The sequence below is a fragment of the Ciona robusta genome, chromosome 3 (genome assembly GCF_009617815.1).
Source record: "Ciona robusta chromosome 3, ASM961781v2".
NCBI lineage: Eukaryota > Metazoa > Chordata > Ascidiacea > Phlebobranchia > Cionidae > Ciona > Ciona robusta.
In genome coordinates this window covers 6,530,478-6,553,821 of record NC_143237.1, presented here as the reverse complement: position 1 = coordinate 6,553,821, position 23,344 = coordinate 6,530,478, and the positions used below count along the sequence as shown (strand labels likewise).

At 36.1% G+C, this 23,344-nt stretch overlaps 3 protein-coding genes across 3 annotated transcripts; 1 reads left to right on the top strand and 2 right to left on the bottom strand.

Moving 5' to 3' along the window:
• Positions 1-2,239: 2,239 nt before the first annotated feature.
• Positions 2,240-8,740, bottom strand: LOC149738643 (alpha-(1,6)-fucosyltransferase-like). The gene is made up of 9 exons (XM_089874726.1): positions 8,444-8,740; positions 7,567-7,649; positions 6,903-7,071; positions 6,097-6,205; positions 5,539-5,776; positions 4,893-5,136; positions 4,232-4,432; positions 3,886-4,039; positions 2,240-3,488 (listed from the first exon to the last, which is right to left on the bottom strand). The coding sequence occupies exons 1-9, from the start codon at positions 8,602-8,604 to the stop codon at positions 3,105-3,107; spliced, it is 1,743 nt and encodes a 580-aa protein (XP_089730852.1). The 5' UTR covers positions 8,605-8,740; the 3' UTR covers positions 2,240-3,104.
• Positions 8,741-8,791: 51 nt separating this feature from the next.
• On the top strand, positions 8,792-16,853 carry LOC149738642 (alpha-(1,6)-fucosyltransferase-like). Its single transcript, XM_089873693.1, has 7 exons — positions 8,792-9,461; positions 10,057-10,139; positions 10,599-10,771; positions 12,587-12,927; positions 13,590-13,790; positions 14,552-14,705; positions 14,905-16,853. The coding sequence occupies exons 1-7, from the start codon at positions 9,328-9,330 to the stop codon at positions 15,286-15,288; spliced, it is 1,470 nt and encodes a 489-aa protein (XP_089729819.1). The 5' UTR covers positions 8,792-9,327; the 3' UTR covers positions 15,289-16,853.
• A 49-nt stretch (positions 16,854-16,902) lies between these two features.
• On the bottom strand, positions 16,903-22,991 carry LOC149738641 (alpha-(1,6)-fucosyltransferase-like). The gene is made up of 9 exons (XM_089874727.1): positions 22,668-22,991; positions 21,463-21,557; positions 20,666-20,840; positions 20,297-20,405; positions 19,505-19,742; positions 18,814-19,057; positions 18,401-18,601; positions 17,646-17,799; positions 16,903-17,442 (listed from the first exon to the last, which is right to left on the bottom strand). The coding sequence occupies exons 1-9, from the start codon at positions 22,793-22,795 to the stop codon at positions 17,068-17,070; spliced, it is 1,719 nt and encodes a 572-aa protein (XP_089730853.1). The 5' UTR covers positions 22,796-22,991; the 3' UTR covers positions 16,903-17,067.
• Positions 22,992-23,344: the final 353 nt, after the last annotated feature.

The window sequence follows — 23,344 nt, the reverse complement described above, 5'->3', positions numbered from 1 at the left end:
TAATTGCAGAACGGTTGAAACTAGTGATACCGCGCCTTATTCATGACGACCAGAAAGGTTTTTTAAAAGGCAGATATATAGGGGAGAATATCCGCTTGCTATTCGATGTTATGGACTTTGCAGAGACGGAAGATATACCCGGCGTAATTTTATCTCTTGATTTGTACAAGGCATTCGATTCAATTGAGTGGGTTTTTATAGAAAAAGTTTTACAAGGATACGGTTTGCAAAGCGTAGTGCAATGGGTTAAAGTATTATATGGAAAAGCAACGGGAACAATAAGTAATGCTGGCTTCTTGTCAGAGCCATTTCCGATCAAACGAGGTGTGCGACAAGGAGATCCGCTCTCGCCCTTGTTATTTATACTCGCAATAGAATGCTTTGCGCAACATATTCGTTTGAATCAATATATTGAAGGAATAAGCACAGCGGATAAAGAACTTAAAATATCGCTATTTGCGGACGATACATTATGTTTTATAAACGGATCGTCAGGTTCCTTCAACGCAATGAGCGAAGAAATACGGTGGTTTAAAGAGGTGTCTGGATGCAAAATTAACCTAGAAAAATCGGTGGCATGCGCTATAGGTTCTATGGTTAAAACACAGTCGCGATCTACAGCAATCCAGCTAAAATGGGCCAAAGAAAGTTTTAAATACCTCGGGGTAAAAATTGCGGTTCCTGGAAGTAACCTTGATTTATTTCAAATCAATTTCTCCGACTCATTATCACGCATTAAAAGAATCCTAAATATGTGGTCAAGACGAGGGTTAACCTTACTGGGAAAAGTGACGATAGTCAAGACGCTGATAATACCAACGCTTTTATTTAAATTGAGTGTACTTCCTGTTGATGTTCCGAACGCTTTTACTACATCGTTAAACAGATCGCTCTTTACCTTTCTATGGGGATCGAAATGGGAAAAAGTTAGTAGAAAGGTTCTGATCTCCCCCGTAGCTGAGGGAGGGATTAATATGATGGATATAACAAGCTATATAGCTGCGCAGAAGTTAAAATGGTTATACGAGCTTTTTAACCCAGCCTCACAATCAACATGGAAAGCTATTGAAACCTTAATACCAGAATCTTACTTATGGGAGGCAATCAAATCAAATTTACCGAACAACCACGCGCTAATCAAAACCGTTATTCCATACAGAACGCTTCGCTCCTCGCTCACAGCAGCACGACTTGTAATTGGGCCAACATCGCGTAAAGATAATGAGCAGCGAAACTACCTTTGGTTAAACAAAAATGTGAAATTTAAAAAAAGACCGTTGTTTGACAAAACGTTAGTTGAAGCGGGGGTAACTGAATATAACCAACTCCTCAAACCCACCGGGCAGTACCAAACCTACGAGGAAGTTTGTGAGATAAACAATATCGCGGCTTCTACCAATCACTCGCTGAAATTCTACGAATTACTAAATGCACTACCGCGGGAATGGGACCAGATTCAATACAAAGAAAATGCACGCACTAAAAAAGATATAACAATGCTTAAGGACCATTTGAAGGACTATGCAGTCTCTACGAAGGTAGCGTACCAGTATTTTATCCAACAGGTAAAAGAATATCCGGAAAAACGCAGGAAAAAATGGGAGGGTGAACTAAATTTAACAACAAACCTCGATTGGTCAAACATTTGCCAGAGTAATTATTATTCGACAATTGAAACTAAATTACGATCCTTTCAAATCAAACTAAACCTTCGCGCGGTGGTAACCAATGCTTGTCTGTTCAACTTTGGGATGATCGACTCTCCAAACTGTGTTTTCTGCAATACGGAAACAGACTCCCTTGTTCACATGTTTACGAAATGTAAAATGATTCAAAGTTTCTGGGAAAATATTAATGGATGGATTGTGGCAAAATTCAGAAAACCGTTAATAATCACTGATGATATTAAAGTATTTGGTATACAACATGAGAAATCGCCGAATCTGATTAATTGTATATTACTTGGTGTACGTTTTTATGTTTATCGCTGTAAAGTTCAGAAGCATCTACCAAACGTGGACTCTTGTATTGATTATATAAATGAAATTAGAAAAACCGAAAAAGCAATTGCTATGAAAAGTTCCACTTTAGCTAAGCACCTCGTTAAATGGTCGTCCATGTAAAATTAATGGCGTTTACTTTGGTAATGTTTAGTGTGTGTAAAGTATTTGTTTGAGTGTTTCACAGTGTTTCATTTTAGTCGCTCGCTGTGTGTGCATTTATTTTTAATAATAAAAAAAAAAAAAAAAAAAAAAAAAAAAAAAAAAAAAAAAGTAATAAGTTCAAGGCTCGTCGGTGCTACCATTGTGGGCGTATGTGTCCTTGAGAAAGACACTTAACGACAATTGCTCCAACCCAGTGGTCACTAATGGGTTGTCCAAATTATCAGCCATACATAAAAAAAAAGAAAAAAAACGAACAAAAATAATTACCCACAAAGTAACAAACTTGGTAACTCGTAAGCTGACACGATGTGTTAAACCCATGTGATAACGACTGTCGTTTTCCGGCTACGCGAGGATAAAGTAAGATTGGTTCATTCAACATAACTAGGCAAAATCAGTTTAAAACTCGTTTTATTTTCACCAGCTTTTTTTCATTTTTTAAATGCTTCCACACTTTAACGTGCTCTCTTATTATAACGTCTCTATATCCAACAACACTAACGTTGGGAACTCGTAGTAATATTAAAGTAGGGTGGGGGAAGACGGGATACATTTTCATCCTAATTTGTCTTCTAACGACTCCTGTGGTAATGAACAAAGAGCATTCAAAGAATTATAAAACCGCATTCTCACAACTCTCATGTACTGTTGTTAATTGTTTAAATATTTGGGTATCATTCCCTACCATACTATGGGGTAAGATATGACACCTTTAGTAGGCTACATAGTATTTAAATATTTAGATCATGTTTTAAACAATTAACAACGGTCCGTGGAAGTCGTGAACATACGGTGTAATAATTCTTTGAATTTTCTTTTGTCTACTACTAAATGCAACAAAAATATAATGTAAAGGTGTCCCATCTTACCGAACCCTACTATATTATAAAAGCCAACCGTTCAGCACTTCTATACACACCGCCAGATCTCTAGTTTTTTTTACAGCGAGATGATATCTTCAGTTAACCATGGAATGTTAACTCGTCCGTAGATCTGCACCAGCATCTCTGTAAGCGCAGCATTCGGCATATCCAATAATGCCGGCAAGTTTTGTACTAAGTGAGTTTTGTAAAACCCTTTTTTTCCGGTCGTTACATTTGTCCCATAGTAGTAACCGTTAAAGTAATTTCTATCCAAGATCATTAGATCACCACAGAGCAACTCAATTTCGTCGTGTCTTAGCGGTTTAGTGCTGTTGTATACGACAAGTTGTATTTTCTTTGGACCCTCAGTAAGTCCATATTCATATTCCAGAGACCTTACGTCGTAAAATACATCTTGCAGTTGTGTTGACTGCTTCATTTCAATTGCCAGTTGTCCGATCTGAAAAAAAAACAAAATCATCTCGAACCTGTTTCTAGCATGGAGGTAATGGGTTCGAGGCTCGATGCTGCTATTACGGATGCGTCCTAATATTGCTACAAGTCGGTGGTCTAAATTTATTCATTTTTGAGCAGCATTTATTCCCAACAATACCTATCCACTGCAGGAGAGAAAAAACTGTTTAAAGTAACCCATTTCAGCTTCACGCGCTTCTAAATCCTCTGGGATGTATAAACCAAAAGTAAGAATACGTTTAGTACGGCTTGACGGCCGAATAGTGCTGATTTACTAAAAGCCCATAAAACAAAGACAAACAGTGTGGTACTTGAGTAATACTGGGTTTTGCAGTGGCATGTAAGCCTAACATTTAACGAAAGCAACTTGTAATGGTGCCCACCTCCGAAGAGAGAGTTCCAACAAAGAAGTTACATTTGGAAAGCAGAGTTGCTTCAATGATAATATCCTCTAACCCAGATTTCGTGTCCCTTGTTTTAATTTCACTTGCTCGCTCCGTGAATTCCTTGTTGCCAAGGAAAGTGTATTTGTCGAAGCTGCAAGCAGAAAAAAGTATTTGAATTGTAGAAACTCATATAGCCGTATAGTACGTGACATAGTGGTCGTAAAAAGGGCAAGTTCAAAACTTGCTGCTGCCTTTAACATGCAGTACCAAAAGGCTTAAGTTAACTGTACTGTATGCCATTTGCATGTTCAACTGTAGTTTTGTGCACAAAAAATGGTCTTACACTTTCGCTTCATCCCACACAGCCAGGTCATCAGAAGCCAAATAAACTCTTCGTTCGACTTTAAGATTGTTGCCAAGTCCTGCTTGACGAAGATCATATTTGTCGTACCATTCCTCAACGTGTTTCATGAATTCGGACAATGGTCGGAACACAGCGAACTCTCCGGGTGAGGTTAGCTTATCGGAACGTCTCACATGCACACTGTATGTATATATTCCACGTTTATGATATAGAACAAGGCTAGATGTCAACAACAACAAAAAACAGAGTACTAAAATATCCATTTAAAAAGTAGGGTGGGGGAAGATGGGACACCTTTAGCACATAATATCTAAATATCCTGATCGTGTTTTAAACAATTACTAACGGTCAATAGGAGTCATGGGCATATAGTTTTATAGTTTCTTGAAAGTTCTTTGTTTACTACTAAACGGGGCGAGAAAATAGAGGTAAAAGGTGTCCCATCTTCCCCCACCCTACTGTATTATAAGTTCCCAAAATAGCATTCTACTAATATAGGTATGAGAGACTTAAAACCTATATATTGCAGAAAAATTACTCGCATTTTATCTAATTTAACCTCAATTTCCGCAATATCTGATTTCAAAAACAGCTCTGTTTAAAACTTTAAATATTCTACATTTACGGTTTAAAATGTTACCCCACGATTGGTGATGAGAAGTCAACATTTTCCGCGTAATAATCAATCCTTTCTTGTAACTTTGGTTTCGGTTTAAACAAGGATTTGAGCATTTGCGAAATCCACCAGCCCATTGGGTCTGAGTGAAACGCTTCAACGTTGCCCCACATCTCGTCAGTGAATACGGGATACCGGAACGCGTAGGCACGACCCGATATTTGACGTTTAATGATACACAGTTTGTTTTGTGTTAAATCCGCAAATTCTGGAACAACAAACATAACAATAACAATTATAAACAAATGAATGTAACTTGCCTATCGTTACGTGGCACTGCAGTTGTTACAGTATAAGGGGTGGGGGGAGACGGGACACCTGTAGAACATAATAACCAAATATCCTGATTATGTTTTAAACAATTAACAACTGTCTATATGAAAGTCGTGGTGATTCGGTTTAATGGTTTATCGAGTGTTCTTTGTTTACTGTCAAATGCGGGACGGGAAAATAGTATGAAAAGGTGTCCCATCTTTCCCTACCCAACTACATAACAATTCGTTCTTATACAGCTTATAAGAAGCAACCGCGATCGGTTTCATTTTTAAAAAAAAATACAAATCGAATTTAAAATGTATAAAACAAAACAACACTGTTCAATTATCCTTACTATATGGTTCAACCCATTTTCCTTTAATAGGAACTTGGCATTTTTCGCTGATCGGTTCCAAGATGTCGCTCATGATTTGTGATCTCATGTAGATAGACGTTGAGGTTTGCAAAATCATTGTTTTGTTATACGAAGTGGCAATATTCAACTTGTTGGTAAGATCGTGCATTGTGCATCCAAAACCACATTGTTCTACTTTAACATAAAGCTGACCAAACTCGTCACATCGTTTTGGATTCTGCAATGAGCACGTTAATTGAATTTGTGGTCATAACTCATTTTTGTGGCAGTACTGCATATAGTTCTGTGGGGGAAAGATGGGACATCTTTTGCAATCGCAACGTAATAAAAAGTTAAAGGTTTGAGGCCATGTTACTGTAGTAGTGTAGTGGCTATGGTTTAGGCACTGAACGTTAATGTTCCAGCCCAGTGTACACAAATGGTTTGTCAACATAACATTATATCCAGAGTTCTACAAATGGTAACTCTTTAACTTTAGAAATGAAATTTTTCGCTCTTTCCTGTATGTATTTGTGGAGGAAATAGACAGAACGTCACCTGCAATTTGTCAATTATTTTCTTTACTTTTTTTGCGGTTTTGTTTGAAAGTTGTTTTTGCCATTCCTCGTCAAAGTTTGTGACGTTTTCTATTTTGATTTCCAGGGCCCTAGATTTTAAACATTGGTTAATATAATATATGAGAGCGCAACAACCAGCAAAATGTTAATTGTTGTTGTAAACATTTTTGCCTATAATAAATAAATTTCTCTTCGCTTTGTTGCGGCAATGACATTATACCACGGATGCCTTGTTTCGTCTCACCCATCGTGCTACCCACTTACGAGTTACCACGTTTCTATACATTTGTGGGCAATTGTTTTATTAAATTTCGATGGAGCAATAAACGTTTAGTCTTAGAGCTTTGCCTAAGGACACGTACGCCTACATTTTGCTAGCATTGACGCGGTGTCAGTTGTTTATGCGAGTTGAGGGCTGTAACCACTGATATTTATTGTAACACCGACTGATTCCTGATTACAATGTAACGTCCAATAATTGCTTTATTACTTCAATCTTTTGGCCATGATAATTTCCCAGTGTTTTGTAAGTTAGCTTTTATATAGTTTTTTAAAAACTATTATAGAAGAACTTATAATGACGACGGTGGTTAGATAAAACGTCGGAAAATCGATCTTAAAATATCTGTCGTTTAAGCATAGATTAAGCCTGATCTGTTATACTTATGTTTATTGAAGAAAAAATGCAGGCAGATTATAGGGGGTTGAGTCTATCTATAGTTTATGTTCCCAATATTTGCCCCAAAGAAATTACACAGAATTTAATGTTATTATTTATAAACGTACATGTATTGTTCACGTAGCTTTGGCCGTTTAATTTTGTGTGTCTTTCCTTTGCGAGAGGATTTTTTAAACTCAAGTAACTCTGCTTTGATTGTTTTCCACCAAAGCTCAACATCCTTCTTGAGCTCCATAGTAAGCTTTGTTCTTTCCACGTCTAACTTGGTAACTGGTGCTGTTTTGCCAACAACATATTAGAGTCTGACATTATTAAGTATAGTAGGGTGGGGGAAATGGGACACGTTTAGCACATAATATCCAGATATCCTGATCGTATTTTAAACAATTAACAGCGGTCTATGAAAGTCATGAGTACATAGTTTCATATATCTTTGAATGTTCTTTGTTTACTACTAAATGGGACGATAAAATAGAGCTAAAATGTGTCCCATCTTCCCCCATCCTACTGTATATTGTCGTAATATAAAGTTAAATTGTACAATGGTCGCATGAAATATGCTTGAGTAGGCTACCTGGGTGTCGGGGTAATGGGCTAAATCTGACCCGAGTCCGAGGTTCTTAAGATAGAATAATTGAAGTAACGTGTGTAAAATGTTGAAGGAACACGTGTAAAAATAGCTTTGGCAAGCCTGTTATACCATTTTACACTAAAGTGACTTCAATATTTTATGGTTATACTGATATTTTACTAATCTTTTTTTACGCTTACCTCGTCGCTGCTTTCTATGTTTTAAAAGATCCCATTTCAGTTTTAAAGTATTTGTGCATTTGCAAGGTTTGTTTGTCTTGAACCTGTAAAATAAATACCATGAATCACATTATAATATGTTTCCTCTGAAAGTGGGGCAACGTTCTGTTCCATCAACCTTGCGCCGCTAATGACCTATCACGTATATAGTAGGGTGGGGGAAGATAGGCCACCTTTAGAGTATAATATTTAAATATCCTGCTCGTGTTTTAAACAATTACCAACTGTCTATGGGAATCGCGAAGATACGGTTTTATAATTCTTTAAATGTTTAGATTCAAAATAGGACGAAAAAAATAGAATAAAAGGATGTCCCATCGTTCCCCACCCCTATATACCTTTGTTGGTAATTCTTTTTTTGCTTTGTTTTTTGTTAGGTACATTTGTCGTTAAGTGTCTAGCGCAAGAACACATACGGTAACAATGCTGGCAGCATTATGCCTTTCCTTACTTAGGTTGCAAACGTTATAACCATCAGTGCTGTGCCACGTGTATATCGTAAACGGAATTAAAAATCAAATATGGCATATATGATTAAATCGCGCGAACCGCGATAGTACATAATCATATAAACTTGGATACGACATATGCTATAGGTTGGGGAAGATGGGACACTTTTCTATCTATTTTCTCGTCCCATTCGTTAGTAAACAAAGAACATTTAAGGAATCATGAAACCGTATGCTTACGACTCCCAAAGACCGTTCATAACTGTTTAAAACACGATATTTGGATATATAATAAGTGCTAAAGGTGTCCCATCTTCTCCCACAGTACTCCACTACTTTCAAACTTACATTCACCGAAAATGGCAATATTGCCATTAAACGAAACTTACCGTAAAATATAAACTGCGTAAAATAAGTTGCAAACCAGCCACACTAATACACTGAGTTGTACTGTACGCCAACAAAGTCCTGGATAATATATTTCGCTGCATTCCCGCATTCCTGCACCGTTTTTCTTTCTCATAATGCTGTTTACACCACTACATAACATAGTACCTTAATAATGGCTGAGAACGATGGACTTGCTATATATCCTTAGCGTGCAGAAGAAACCAGACATCTTTGCGGATATCCTGTATTTCCACGATCGGGTTGTACTTCTGATCCACGCCACGTTACAAACCACGCCACAACTAATTGAATATCAAACCGACGTATCGGCGTATACGCGACCTGGCGGAGGGTAAGATGGGACTTTTTAAAATCTCCTTTTATACGGGCACCCATTTGATGATGAACGAAACTTATGTTATAACAATATTTGGTAGTAGTATCGCGGTCCATGTTAAGTCTATAATTTGACTATGTTTTGTTTAATAATATTTTGTTCAGGCCTTTTCCTTGTTTCGTCCATGTCTTGACCATGTCTTAACCATATTTTGTTCATAATTTTTCTAGATGTTTTGTCAATAGATTTTCCATGCTTTGTGCATGTTTTGCTCAGGCCTTTTCCATGTTTTGTCCATATTTTATCTGCATGTCCGCCCAGGTCGCGTATATAACCGTCACGTCGGTTTGTTATTCATCATATATACAGCTCTTGCGTGGTTTCCAACACGCGCGTGGTAGGCTATATACAGGATATCCACAAAAAGTTATATGATTAAGTCAATGTCATTTATTTCTTCTTCTACATACCAAGCATAGCAAGTTTATCGTCCTCTGCCATTATTATGTTCCGTCAACTAATATATGTAGTGGTGTAAACAGCATTATGAGAAAGAAAAATAGTGCAAGAAAGCGAGAATGCAGCGAAATATATTATCCAGGACTTTGTTGGCGAACAGTACAGATGACTGTATTAGTGTGGCTGGTGTGCAACTTATTTTACGCAGTTTATATTTTACGGTAAGTTTCGTGTAATGGCAATATTGCCATTTTCGGTGAATGTCAGTTTGACGTAGTATATATAGTATAGGGTTGGGGGAGATGGGACAACTTTTCTTCATTTTTTCCCGTACTTTTTGGTAGCAAATAAAGAACATTCAAAGAATTATAAAACCGTAACCTTATGACTTCCATAGACCGTTATTAGTTGTTTAAAACACGATCGGGATATTTGGATATTATGTGCTAAATGTGTTCCATATTTTCCCACCCTTACTTGGCCTACTATTTCGTAACTTTGTTTGCATGCGGTTGTTGTCTCTTTAATGTTATTTTCGATATGCGTGGCACATCGGTAATTACAGCGCTTGCAACTAACAGGGATACAAACTTAATGCTGCTAGCACTGTTACCGTATATGTGTTCTTGCGCTAGACACTAAACGTCAAATGTACTAAACAAAAACAAGCAATAATTTTCAACATTGTTAAAACGTGACAATTAAGTCGTTGACGGGACAAGGTTGATGAAACAGAACACCGTGTTATAAAGACTTTCGTTGTCCCACTTCGCGAGGACACATATATTTGTGTGAATCATTCTTCTTTTTTTACAGATCCCAGAAAAACAAACTTTGCAAATGCACAAATACATTAAAACTAAAATGGAATCTTTTAAAACATAGAAAGCAGCGACAAGGTAAGCGTGACTTTAAGAAATTTAGTGAAATAGCAGTATAACCATAGAATATTGAAGTCACTTTAGTGTACTATGGTGACAGGCCTACCAAAGCTATTTTTACAGTACACGTTACTTTAACACTTTACACACGTTACCTTAACTATTCTATTCTATGAACCCGTGATTCGAGCCAGATTTAGGGGTTCCTTTAATTAGTGCATGTCCGCTATGACCAATGTGCCCGTTAAGTCCGCTGTGTCCACAATATTCACTACATAGTGGACATAGTGAATACTGTGGACATAGCGGACATAGTTTGCATAGCGGACATGCACTTATTTAAAGGGACCGAGATTAGCCCATTACCCCAACACCCAGGAAGCCTATGTATATCATGCGACCAGTATAACGATTTAACTTCATATCACGACAATATACCTAATAATGTCAGACTCTAATATGTTGTTGGCAAAACAGCACCAGTTACCAAGTTAGACGTAGAAAGAACAAAGCTTACTATGGAGCTGAAGAAGGATGTTGAGCTTTGGTGGAAAACAATCAAAGCAGAGTTACTTGAGTTTAAAAAATCCTCTCGCAAAGGAAAGACACACAAATTTAAAAGGCAAATGCTACCGGAACAATACATGTACGTATATAAATAATAACATTCTGTATGATATCTTTGGTGCAGATATTGGGAACATACACCAAGGTGATCCTAGAATACAGATATTCTAGCGGCCATTTTCGATACCTTCTACTGGTGCCACCAACCTAAAATTTGGACACTGTACTAACTAAACCCCAGCGGTACCGATTCTAAAATGAAAAATTAAAAATTCGAAAAAATATTAATTATGAATATTAATATTCGTCATAAAAACATATTTATAGAATTTTCTCCCGATCCAGCTTCGAATATATTATAGCGCTAAGTGATACCTAAAATATGAAACATTATTTTCTTTAAAAAAGTGCGGGGATAGATGTTAAATATAAAAAAGTATGATCATAACTTGAATCATATAAATATTATATTTTCGATTTTTTTTTTTGCGAAAATATAACTTACGCATGCATCTATGTAGGTCACTAGCATGTTATCCCCATCGAAAAAATAATTAATTTCAACTTTTTTTATAACTGAATATTAATATTCGTAATAAAAACATATTTATAGAATTTTCTCCCGATCCAGCTTCGAATATGTTATAGCGCTACGTAATACCTAAAAAATGAAACATCATTTTCTTCAAAAAAGTGCGGGGAAGGGTTCAGAATACAAACAAGTATGAGGGTCATAACACGAATCATACAAGTATTAAATTTTAAAATATTTCGGCGAAAATATAACTTACGCATACATTTATGTAGGTCACTCACATGTTATCCCCATCGAAAAAAAAATTAATTTCAACTTTTTTTTATAACTGAATATTAATATTCGTCATAAAAATATATTTATAGAATTTTCTCCTGATCCAGCTTTGAATATGTTATAGCGCTACGTAATACCTAAAAAAATGAAACATCATTTTCTTCAAAAAAGTGCGGGGAAGGGTTCAGAATACAAACAAGTATGGTCATAACTTGAATCATATAAATATTAAATTTTCGATTTTTATTTTCGCGAAAATATAACTTACGCATACATCTATGTAGGTCACTAGCATGTTATTCCCATTGAAAAAATAATTAATTTAATTTTTTTTTTAAATTGAATATTAATATTCGTCATAAAAATATATTTATTGAATTTTTTTCCGATCCAGCTTTGAATATGTTATAGCGCCACGAAATACCTAAAAAAAATGAAATATCGTTTTTTTCAAATAAGTGCGGGGATGGATACTTTGTGGGTGATTATTTTAAGGGGGATTTTTTTTATTATGTATGACTGATAATTTAAAATAAAACATTAATGACCACTCGGGAGCAATTGCCGTTAAGTGTTTTGCCCAAGGACACATACGCCCACAATGATAGTAGCGACGAGCCTTCAACCCACAACCCTTGGATTAGAATCCAATCTGAAACTTCGTATAACAAAACACTGATTTTGCAAACCTCAACGTCTATCTACACGAGATCACAAATCATGAGCAACATCTTGGAACCGATCAGCAAAAAATGCCAAGTTTCTATTAAAGGAAAATGGGTTGAACCATATAGTAAGGATATTTGAACAGTGTTGTTTTGTTTTATATAGTAGGGTGGGTGAAGATGGGACACCTTATCATTCTATTTTCCCGTCACTTTTAGTAGTAAACAAAGACAATTCTATTAAGTATAAAACCTTATCCTCGCGACTTCCATATAGATCGTTGTTAATTGTTAAAGACACGATCTGAATATTTAGATATTCTCTGCTAAAGATTTCCCATCTTCCCCTACCCTACTATACATTTTGAACTTGTTTTAGGTATTTTTTTGTAAATAAAACTAATTGCGGTTGCTTTTTATAGGCTGAACATGTTAGGACAACTGCAGTTAATGTGACACGCAAGGATAAACAAGTTACATTCATTTGTTTATTTATAATTTTTACGTTTGTTATTCCAGAGTTTTCGGATTTAACAAAACACAAATTGTGTTTTATTAAACGTCAAATATCGGGTCGTGCCTACGCGTTCCGGTATCCCGTATTCACTGACGAGATGTGGGGCAACGTTGAAGCGTTTCACTCAGACCCAATGGGCTGGTGGATTTCGCAAATGCTCAAATCCTTGTTTAAACCGAAACCAAAGTTACAAGAAAGGATTGATTATTACGCGGAAAATGTTGACTTCTCATCACCAATCGTGCGGTAAACCATAAGTGTAGAATGTTTATATAATAGGATGGGAAAAGACGGGACACCTTTAGCACATAATATTCAAATATCCTGATCGTGTTTTAAGAAATAGAAACGCCCTAAGTGAGTCGTGAGGATACGGTTTTATAATTGTTTGAATGGTTTTTGTTTGTCACCAAATGGGTCGAGAAAATAGGATGAAAGGTGTCCCATCTTTACCCAGTTTACTATACTACTATAATTTATAGTTTTTTAACTGCGCTGATTTTTGGAAATTAGATATTCTGGAATCAAATTAAATGCGAGTAATCTGACGATTGCAATACAGGTTGAAGTGTTTCGTAAATGGGCCAATAGATTGTCATATTAGTTCACTGATTCACCAAGCATTCGCTTAAGTGTTGTGGTGGTTTCTGTTTGAAATCTAGCCTGGTTTTACAATACATAAAACGAATTTAAAATGTATAGTAGGGTGGGGGAAGATGGGATATCTTTAGCACAGAATATCTAAATATTCAAATCGTGTTTTAAATAACTGACAACGGTATACGAGAGCCGTAGGCATACGGATTTATAATTATTTGACTGTTCTTTGTTTACTACCAAATAGTATGAGAAATGTAATGAAAAGGTGTCCCATCTTTCCCCACCCTACTATATATATATATATACAGTGTGCATGTAAGACGTTCCGATAAATTAACGGACGATCGAGAGTTCGCTGTGTTTCGACCATTGTCCGAATTCATGAAACACGTTGAGGAATGGTACGACAAATATGATCTTCGTCAAGCAGGACTTGGCAACAATCTTAAAGTCGAACGAAGAGTTTATTTGGCTTCTGATGACCTGGCTGTGTGGGATGAAGCGAAAATGTAAGAATTGAAAATATTTTTTTTAAATTAATGAATGAATAAATGTAACCATGGCCTACTGTATTGAGTAGGCCATGATGTAACTTACTTTATCCTCGCGTGGCCGGAAAACGACAGTCGTTATCACACGGGTTTAACACCTCGTGCCAGCTTACGAGTTACCATGTATGTTACTTCGTGTTTTTTTCTGACAAATATTTTTTTCTACTTTAACAGTTATAATAACCCGCTTGTTACTACGTCTGTAGTTTTGTGAATGATTGTGATTTTTCTCACGATCGTAATTTTTGTTATAGTGGGGTGGGGGAAGATGGGACACTTTTAGCACAAAATATATAAATATCCTGATCGTGTTTTAAACAATTAACAACGGTCTATGAAAGTCACGAGGACCAGGTTTTATAATTCTCTGAATGTTCTTTGTTTACTATTAAATGTACGAGAAAATAGAATGAAAAGGTGTCCCATCTTCCCCCATCCCACTATATCTATTTTATATATGGCTGACACGAACATTAGTGCAGCATCGAGTCTTGAACACGATGTTTTCTGATGGTGTGAGCCACCTGACCACTGTGCCTGAACAGCAGATAGAATCGAGTTATACAATATTGTAGTTGATAAAGTAATTAAAGTAAATAATTCTTTGAATATTCTTTGTTTACTACCAAATGGGACGATAAAATTTAATAAACGGGTGTCCCATCGCTCCCCACCCTATTATATTTCAATTTTAAACTCAATGAAAACTGTTTTTGCAGCTTCGACAAATACATCTTCCTTGGCAACAAGGAATTCACGGAGCGAGCAAGTGAAATTGAAACAAGGGACACGAAATCTGGGTTAGAGGATATTATCATTGAAGCATCTCTGCTTTCCAAATGTAACTTCTTTGTTGGAACTCTCTCTTCAGAGGTGGGTGATTGCTGCTTTCGTTAAATGCGCAAAACCTTGTATTATTTCAACTATACTACAATGTTCATCATAAGACTTGGTTAACCAGCATTAGTGGGCCGTCAAGCAGAACTAACTGTTTCTTTTTGGGGGCTTCAGACCAGAGGTACAGAATTTTAAAGATAGGTATTGTTCGGGCCTAAAGTGTGTATTTTTTCAGATTGGACAACTGGCAATTGAAATGAAACAGTCAACACAACTGCAAGATGTGTTTTACGACGTAAGGTCTCTGGAATATGAATATGGACTTACTGAGGGCCCAAAGAAAATACAACTTGTCGTATACAACAGCACTAAACCGTTAAGACTCGATGAAATCGAGTTGCTCTGTGGTGATCTAATGATCTTGGCTAGAAACTACTTTAACGGTTACTACTATGGGACAAATGTCATGACCGGAAAAAAAGGGTTTTACAAAACTCACTTAGTTCAAAACTTGCCGGCATTATTGGATATGCCGAATGCTGCGCTTATGGTGATGCTGGTGCAGATTTATGGAGAAAACATAGCGTGGTTAACTGATTTCATTATGAAAGAAAAATGATTCGAAACTGAGGTACGCAACTGATAATTTCAACGTTTACCAAAAGTCTGAAGTTGAATAGAGACTGAATACTATGATAGTTTATTGAAATGTGCCAGCATTTGAAAAAAGTCTTGTGTTTATATCACGAAGGTGGAAAAACTAAAATGAGTTGCAATTTGTGTCTCGTACATTTCTCGTTTATTGAAACAGTTATTGCAATGCACAAAAAATAAAAATATGTAAAAAAATAAACTTTGCAAAGATTGTCTCAACATAATGTAGAGTAAATATCAGTAAAGGAATCTTTTGCACAGTAAAGTAGAGTGGGGGAAGATGGGACACTTAAGCACACATTGTCATATATTTCCAAATTTAAACTACATGGCGCTTTTTGGGCGATACACCATGAGTTAATACTATCATTTCTTTATTAATTGACAATAATTCAAAAAATATATTAAATTACACGAGAAGTTATTTAGCGATTCGCTAACAGGTTTCATTTTACAAATTCAAAATCACACAGAGTAAGATGGGACAGTTCAAAATAATTGTTAAATTTGATTAAAAAGTGAATTTAATATTAGGAATAAATGTAACTAACACGAAATAATGCTGTACACTTTGAAAATCAAGTTTAAACAATCTTTTTGGGGGTAATGTTGCACTGTTTTTCGCAAAAGTACGATATAGTAGGGTGGGGGGAGATGGGACACCTATTTATACTATTTTCTTGCCCCATTTGGTAGTAAACAAAAAACATTTAAAGAATTATAGAACCGTGTCCTTACGACTCCCATGTACCGTTGTTAATTAACTAAAACACGATCAGGATATTTAGATATTATGTGCTAAAGGTGTCCCATCTCCCCCCACCCTACTATATATTTAAGCTTTTTTGTAAATCTATGAACCTAACGTAATCGTTCACACTCGCGAACTACAAAATTTCATCGGGTTTACTACTATTTAGCAAGCATTTAAAATTAGTACCTTACTATTTCGCATTTTTACCTGTTCAAAAAATGTTTTAATTTAACATTTTGTTTTAATATTAAACAACAGTAATCAGCAACCTTGCTTTATTAAGTCGTGATAATAGAGTCAAATAATTATGTAACAATATTTTTTTGATTATCATTAAATGGGGCTCCGTAAAAAAAAAATTTTAAAAAAAATCTGTTTGACTAATTGTCCCATCCTTCCCCACTCTACTATATATATATATATATATATATTAAAATACAGGACTTCGTTTTAAACAAACATTTCTGTTACAACGAAAACATAAGGAATTTTTATTTCACATTTTGAGAGATGTTTTTCTGACTTTCTTTCTTAGGTTGCAAGAAGTTTACATTTTCCTTGTTTTTTGGTGTGGGAAGATGGGACACCTTTAGTACACAATATCCAAATATCCTGATCGTGTTTAAACAAATATCAACGATCTATGGAAGTTGTGGAATATTTAATTGAATTAGTTGTTTTATATTTAATTGAATTTTCTTTGTTTACCACCAGATGAGACGAGAAAATAGATTTAAAAAATGTCCCATCCTCCCCACCCCACAATACCTTGTTTTTTTTTTCATTTGTGTATTGCACTAACTATTTTAATAAATGGGACATGGACACAATGTTTTAACTCATTTTATTTTTTCCACCTTCGGGATATAAACACAAGACTTTTTCAAATGCTTACACATTTCAATAAACTATCCGAAAAAGTCTTTTCCAACATTAGACTTGTGTACGTTGAAATTGTCAGTCGCGTAATACAGTTTCGAATCATGTCGCTTACATAATGAAATCAGTTAACCACGCCATGTTTTCTCCATACATCTGCACCAGCATCTCCATAAGCGCAGCATTCGGCATATCCAATAATGCAGGCAAGTTTTGAACTAAGTGAGTTTTGTAAAATCCAGTTTGCTGTGTCATTACATTTGTTCCATAGTAGTAACCGTTAAAGTAATTTCTATTCAAGATCATTAGATCACCACAGAGCAACTCAATTTCGTCGTGTCTTAACGGTTTAGTGCTGTTGTATACGACTAGTTGTATTTTCTTTGGGCCCTCAATAAGTCCATATTCGTACTCGATAGACTTTGCGTCGTAAAATACATCTTGCAGTTGTGTTGACTGCTTCATTTCAATTGCCAGTTGTCCAATCTGAAATAATACAAACTTTAGACCCGAACAATACCTATCTTTGAAAGTCTGTACCTCTGACCTGAGGCCCCCCAAAAAGAAACAGTTAGTTCTGCTTGACGGCCTATGCTGGTTAACCCAAGTCTTAAGATAAACAGTGTATAGCAGTATAAGATAATACAAGGTTTTGCGCGTGGCATTTAACGAAAACAGCAATCACCCACCTCTGAAGAGAGAGTTCCAACAAAGAAGTTACATTTGGAAAGCAGAGTTGCTTCAATGATAATATCCTCTAACCCAGATTTCGTGTCCCTTGTTTTAATTTCACTTGCTCGCTCCGTGAATTCCTTGTTGCCAAGGAAGGTGTATTTGTCGAAGCTGCAAAAACAGTTTTCATTGAGTTTTAGAATTAGCATATAGTGGAGAGGGTATATATCCTTATCGTATTTTCTATTCGATGAGACATCCTTTCGTTCTGTTTGGTCGTCCTATTTAGTACTAAACAAAGAATATTCAAAAAATTATACAACCGTATCGTCATGACTTCAACATAACGTTGTTAATCGTATAAAACACGATAATAATATTTTGATATTATGTATTAAAGGTGTCTCATTTTACCCTGCAATACTATAAAACTAGAATGTGTATGTTGCCCCAATACAGTGGTCAGATGGCTCACCCTATTAGAAAACATTGCGTATAAGACTCGATGTTGTTCTAACGTTCGTGTCAGCCATATAGAAAATTATCAGCCACAGATAAACAAAATGAAAAAAATCTTTTAAAAAAATAATTACCCACAAATTAAAAAACATGGTAACCCGTAAGTTGGCACGAGGTGATAAACTCATGTGATAACGACTGTCCTTCTCCGGCCACGCGAGGATAAAGCATATTACATTCATTCATACTACATTCAGGGTATACAAACGGGTTATTAGAACTTTTAAATTAAAAAAATATTTTCAATTCTTACACTTTCGCTTCATCCCACACAGCCAGGTCATCAGAAGCCAAATAAACTCTTCGTTCGACTTTAAGATTGTTGCCAAGTCCTGCTTGACGAAGATCATATTTGTCGTACCATTCCTCAACGTGTTTCATGAATTCGGGCAATGGTCGAAACACAGCGAACTCTTTGGGTACGGTGAGCTTATCGGTTCGTCTTACATGCACACTGTATATGCATAAAGCGGTTAGATTACAATGCTATATATTTACCTAAAAAAGAGAGAATTAATAAATAAATGAATGAATGTTAAAAAAAACGATCGACCCGTGGCGGGGCAATGAGAGTCATCAGAGTCTCCCATCTTCCACTCTACTATATAACTGTAAAGCTGCAGTATTAGCACATAGAGATAAACAAGTGACATTCATGTATTTTACCCCACGATTGGTGATGAGAAGTCAACATTTTCCGCGTAATAATCAATCCTTTCTTGTAACTTTGGTTTTGGTTTAAACAAGGATTTGAGCATTTGCGAAATCCACCAGCCCATTGGGTCTGAGTGAAACGCTTCAACGTTGCCCCACATCTCGTCAGTGAATACGGGATACCGAAACGCGTAGGCACGACCCGATATTACGTCTTTGATATATGACAACTTCTTTTTCTTTAAATTTGAGAATGCTGAATGATCGAATATTGAATGTTAAATATATAAAGTTTTGTGAGACTTTTGTATATAGTAAAGTGGGGGAAGATGAGAAACCTTTTTATTCTACTTTCTCGTCTCATTTGTTAGAAAACAAAAATATTTTTAATGAATTATAAAACCGCATCCTCACGACTCTCATGGACCGTTGTTAATTGTTTAAAACACAATCAGGATACTTCAATATTACGTGCTAAAGGTGTCTCATCTTCCCTACTCCATATAGTTAGGTTTGGGTAAGACGGTCCGAGTTTCATTCTCCTTTTAACATTCCCCCTTGGTAGTAAACACAAAATATTTAAAGGAATCTACAACCCATTCTTACGATGCTATGATAGGGTTGTCAATTGTTAAAAAAGGCATAGAAAATATTGGATAAAGCAATGCTATACCTTACTTTATAAGCCTATAATTAACCTTACTATCTGCCATGACCCATTCTCCTTTCATAGGAACTTGGCATTTTTCGCTGATCGGTTCCAAGATGTCGCTCATGTTTTTTTTTCTCATGTAGATAGACGTTGAGGTTTTTAAAATCATTGTTTTGTTATACGAAGTGGCAATATTCAACTTGTTGGTAAGATCGTGCATTATGCATCCAAAACCACATCGTTCCACTTTAACATAGAGCTGACCAAACTCGTCACATCGTTTTGGATTCTATACAATAAACAAGTTGACTATTTATTTAATATTATTGTTTCAATGTTGTGCAAAACATAAGAAGACAGAAAAAAGTCTACACTCACACACAAAGTTATATACGTGAGAACGTATAAAAGCGGCTCCGAAGTGTATATAGAACAGAACACGCGTATTATGAAGACTGTCGTTACCCGCCACGCGAGGATTAATACGTTACATCCATTCATAAAATATCTAGTACCAAAGTAATACGATGGTCATTGTGAGTGTGTGTGCATACGGCAACTTAGAGTGATTGATTCAACCAAATGATAAAACTGTCATCCATACAAAATAGAGTGACATTCATATATAGTATAGCGGGGAAAGATGGGACAACTTATCATTCTATTTTCTCGTCTCATTTAGTAGTAAACAAAAAAAATTAAAGAAATATAAAACCGTATCCTCACGACTCCCATGGACCGTTGTTAGTTGTAAAAAACGATCAGGATATTTGGCAATTATGTTTTAAACACGTCCCGTCTTTCCTCACCCTGCCCTCTCTCTTTATATATATATTTAATCACCTGAAATTTGTCGATTATTTTCTCTATTTTTTTGGCGAATTTTTTCGAAATTTCTTTTTGCCACCCCTCATCCAAGCTTGCAAGGTTTTCTATTTTGATATCCAGTGCTCTGAAAGTAAAACACTTAACTTTTAAAACTAGACAAAGGTGGACCATAATTGATGTAGCAAAGCAGAAGGTATGATATATTAGGGTGGGGGGAAGATGGAACACCTTTCTAATCTATTTTCTCGTCCCATTTGGTAGCGAACAAAGAAAATTTAAAAAGTTACAAAACCGTATCCTCATGACTACCATAAAGGTGTCCCATCTTTCCCCACAGAACTATATATACTGTATGAAATACAAACTATAATATTGTATACGTACATATATTGTTCACGTAGCATCGGTCGTTTCATATCTTCATGCGATTTTATTTGATCCGCGGTATTTTTATACTTAAGTAACTCTGCTTTGATTGTTTTCCACCAAAGCTCAACATCCTTCTTCAGCTCCATAGTAAGCTTTGTTCTTTCTACGTCTAATTTGGTAACTGGTCCACCTTGAATGAATAAAAACTTACTTTACCCTCGCATGGCGTAAAACGACAGTAGCTTTTAAACACGGGTGCGTATGTTTCAAACATTAATTAAGTTATGTTATGTCCGGCGCCGTGGCAAAGTGGGTATAGTGCCTGTAACCCAGAGGTAATGGGTTCAAGGCTCGTCGCTGCTACCATTGTGGGTGTATGTGCCGTTGGGCAAGACACCTAACGCAATTGCTTCAACCACATTCGTTCATTTATTTATTCAAAATTACATTTATTCATTTGTTTTTAAACATTACCAAGTATGTTATTTTATGGGTAATTATTTTTTGGTGGAAGTTTTCTCATTTTTATGTATGCCTAATAATTTGGACAATCCATTACTGACCACTGGGTTAATGCAATTACCGTAAGTCTCTAATGGCCAATGAATGACATATACACCAACAACGGTAGCAGTAACGAGCCTTATAATCCATTACCTCTGGGTTAGCAGGCGCGCTAACCAACTGTGCTACGCCGCCGGACAATGAATGTAACTGTTGCGCCTGCTTCACGACACTAGCCAAAGCTAATAGTTAAAGCAAGTCACATTCAGATTATTAATAAGTCCTAATTTCATAATGTTTTAGATTACCTTGTCGCTGCTTGACATTTTTCAGGAAATCCCATTTCAGTTTCAGTGCCGGTCGGTTTGTGCATGTTTCGCAACGTTTGTTTATGTTGGTACTGCTACAAAGAAAGTATAATGTAACATCTTAGGATGGGAAAAAAGGGACACCTTTAGCACATGATATTTAAATATCCTGGTCGTGTTTTGAACGATTGACAACGGTATATGAGAGTCGTGAAAATACGGTTTTATAATTTGTTGAATTTTCTATGTTTACTACCAAATTGGACTAAAAAATAGAATAAACAGGTGTCCCATCTTCCCCACCCTACTGTATCGTAAGTAATATTACCCCTTATAATTCATGGAGAGGCCCTATACGTAGTATAACAATAGTCACGCAAAACGGTGTTGTACAAATGCAAACATAATCTTACGAAAGGACTAAACTGCCTCATTCAAAATTCAGAACAATGTGTAAATTGTATAGTATAGGGTGGGGAGAGATGGGATACGTATTCATTCTATTTTCTCGTTCCATTTGGTAGTAGCCCAAGCTTGTTTAAAATACGATCGGGTTATTATATGCTAACAGTGTCCCATCTTACCCCACAGTGCTATATAGTAGGTTGGGGTAAGATGGTCTATAATTTCATTCTCTTTTTATCGTCGCATTGGGGGTGGGTTAAACAAGGATATTCACCGAATTTCGTAAGTCACGAGTCTAAACCAGCATTGTTAATTATTGAAAACACGATTAGGAAATACGGGATATTGTGTACCAACGGTATCTATCTTATACCCCACAGTAATATACCCGACATAGTATGCCTATAAACAAAAAGAAACCATAGTACTCTAAAACAGTGCTCTGCAACCTTTTTGGGGTTGGTGAACCTCAAAACTCGTTGCGACAAACTCACGCACCCCTGATTGCTTTAATGTAAAACTAATGACGTTTCGCAATTCCCAGTGATGCAAGATATATAATTTATATACAATGAACTCTAGGAAAGTGGATAAATTTGTTAAACATGTTCAAAACTAAATAATATTGCTGAAAATTGTTAAAATTTTTGATGCACTCTTGTATACCCTTTTGTACTGGTGCACCCCTGGAATATTTTAGTGCACCATGCACACTGGTTGAAGAGCACTGTTTTAAAACATAGTAATCTGGTTAGGTACGAAACTAAATGTATTAAAAAGTACAAAGAAACGAAACTTACCGTAAATATTGAAATAAAAAGTACAGGCTGCAAACCACAAACAAGCAACAGGTAACATCCACGACCAACTGCCAGAAATTCATGTAACATTTTCCCTTTCTAGTCCCTGTACAGGTTTTCTTTTTCATTCCGATGTTTATGCAAGGTGGAAAAAGTTGAAATATTGCAAGCAAATTACACTAACAGCAGTGTACTATGTTGCATGTCACGCTTTTGAAAGACATCTGTCGAATTATGTTTAGCGGACGCATCGGAATTTGACAGTATCCTGTATTCCACGAACAGGATAGAAGCAACACAACAGCAGTGCTTTATTGATTAGTTCACTTTACCGCAAAAATAGTTATGTCCGTGCCGAATAAAAATGCTCGCGCCGAACAAAATTGTTCCGACAAAAATAAAACATTTTACAAAAACGTATTATTGCTGTGAGCACAAGGGTACTGAAATATTTGTCAGCTAAAGTATTTCAATTCACCCCAGTGTAGTGATTGACGTGTGAAAGCGGTCGACATAAACGTATCTTTGTATTCCACGTTTACCGAGATTGTATGAACGCAAACTGACACATTTTCCTAATCAAATTCGGTTCCCTCATCAATGCGTTTGTGTGCGATTGTCATTGTTATATGTGGGAAAAGCAACGATTAAGTCCCGTCCGCGTCGCGCCAGCTGGC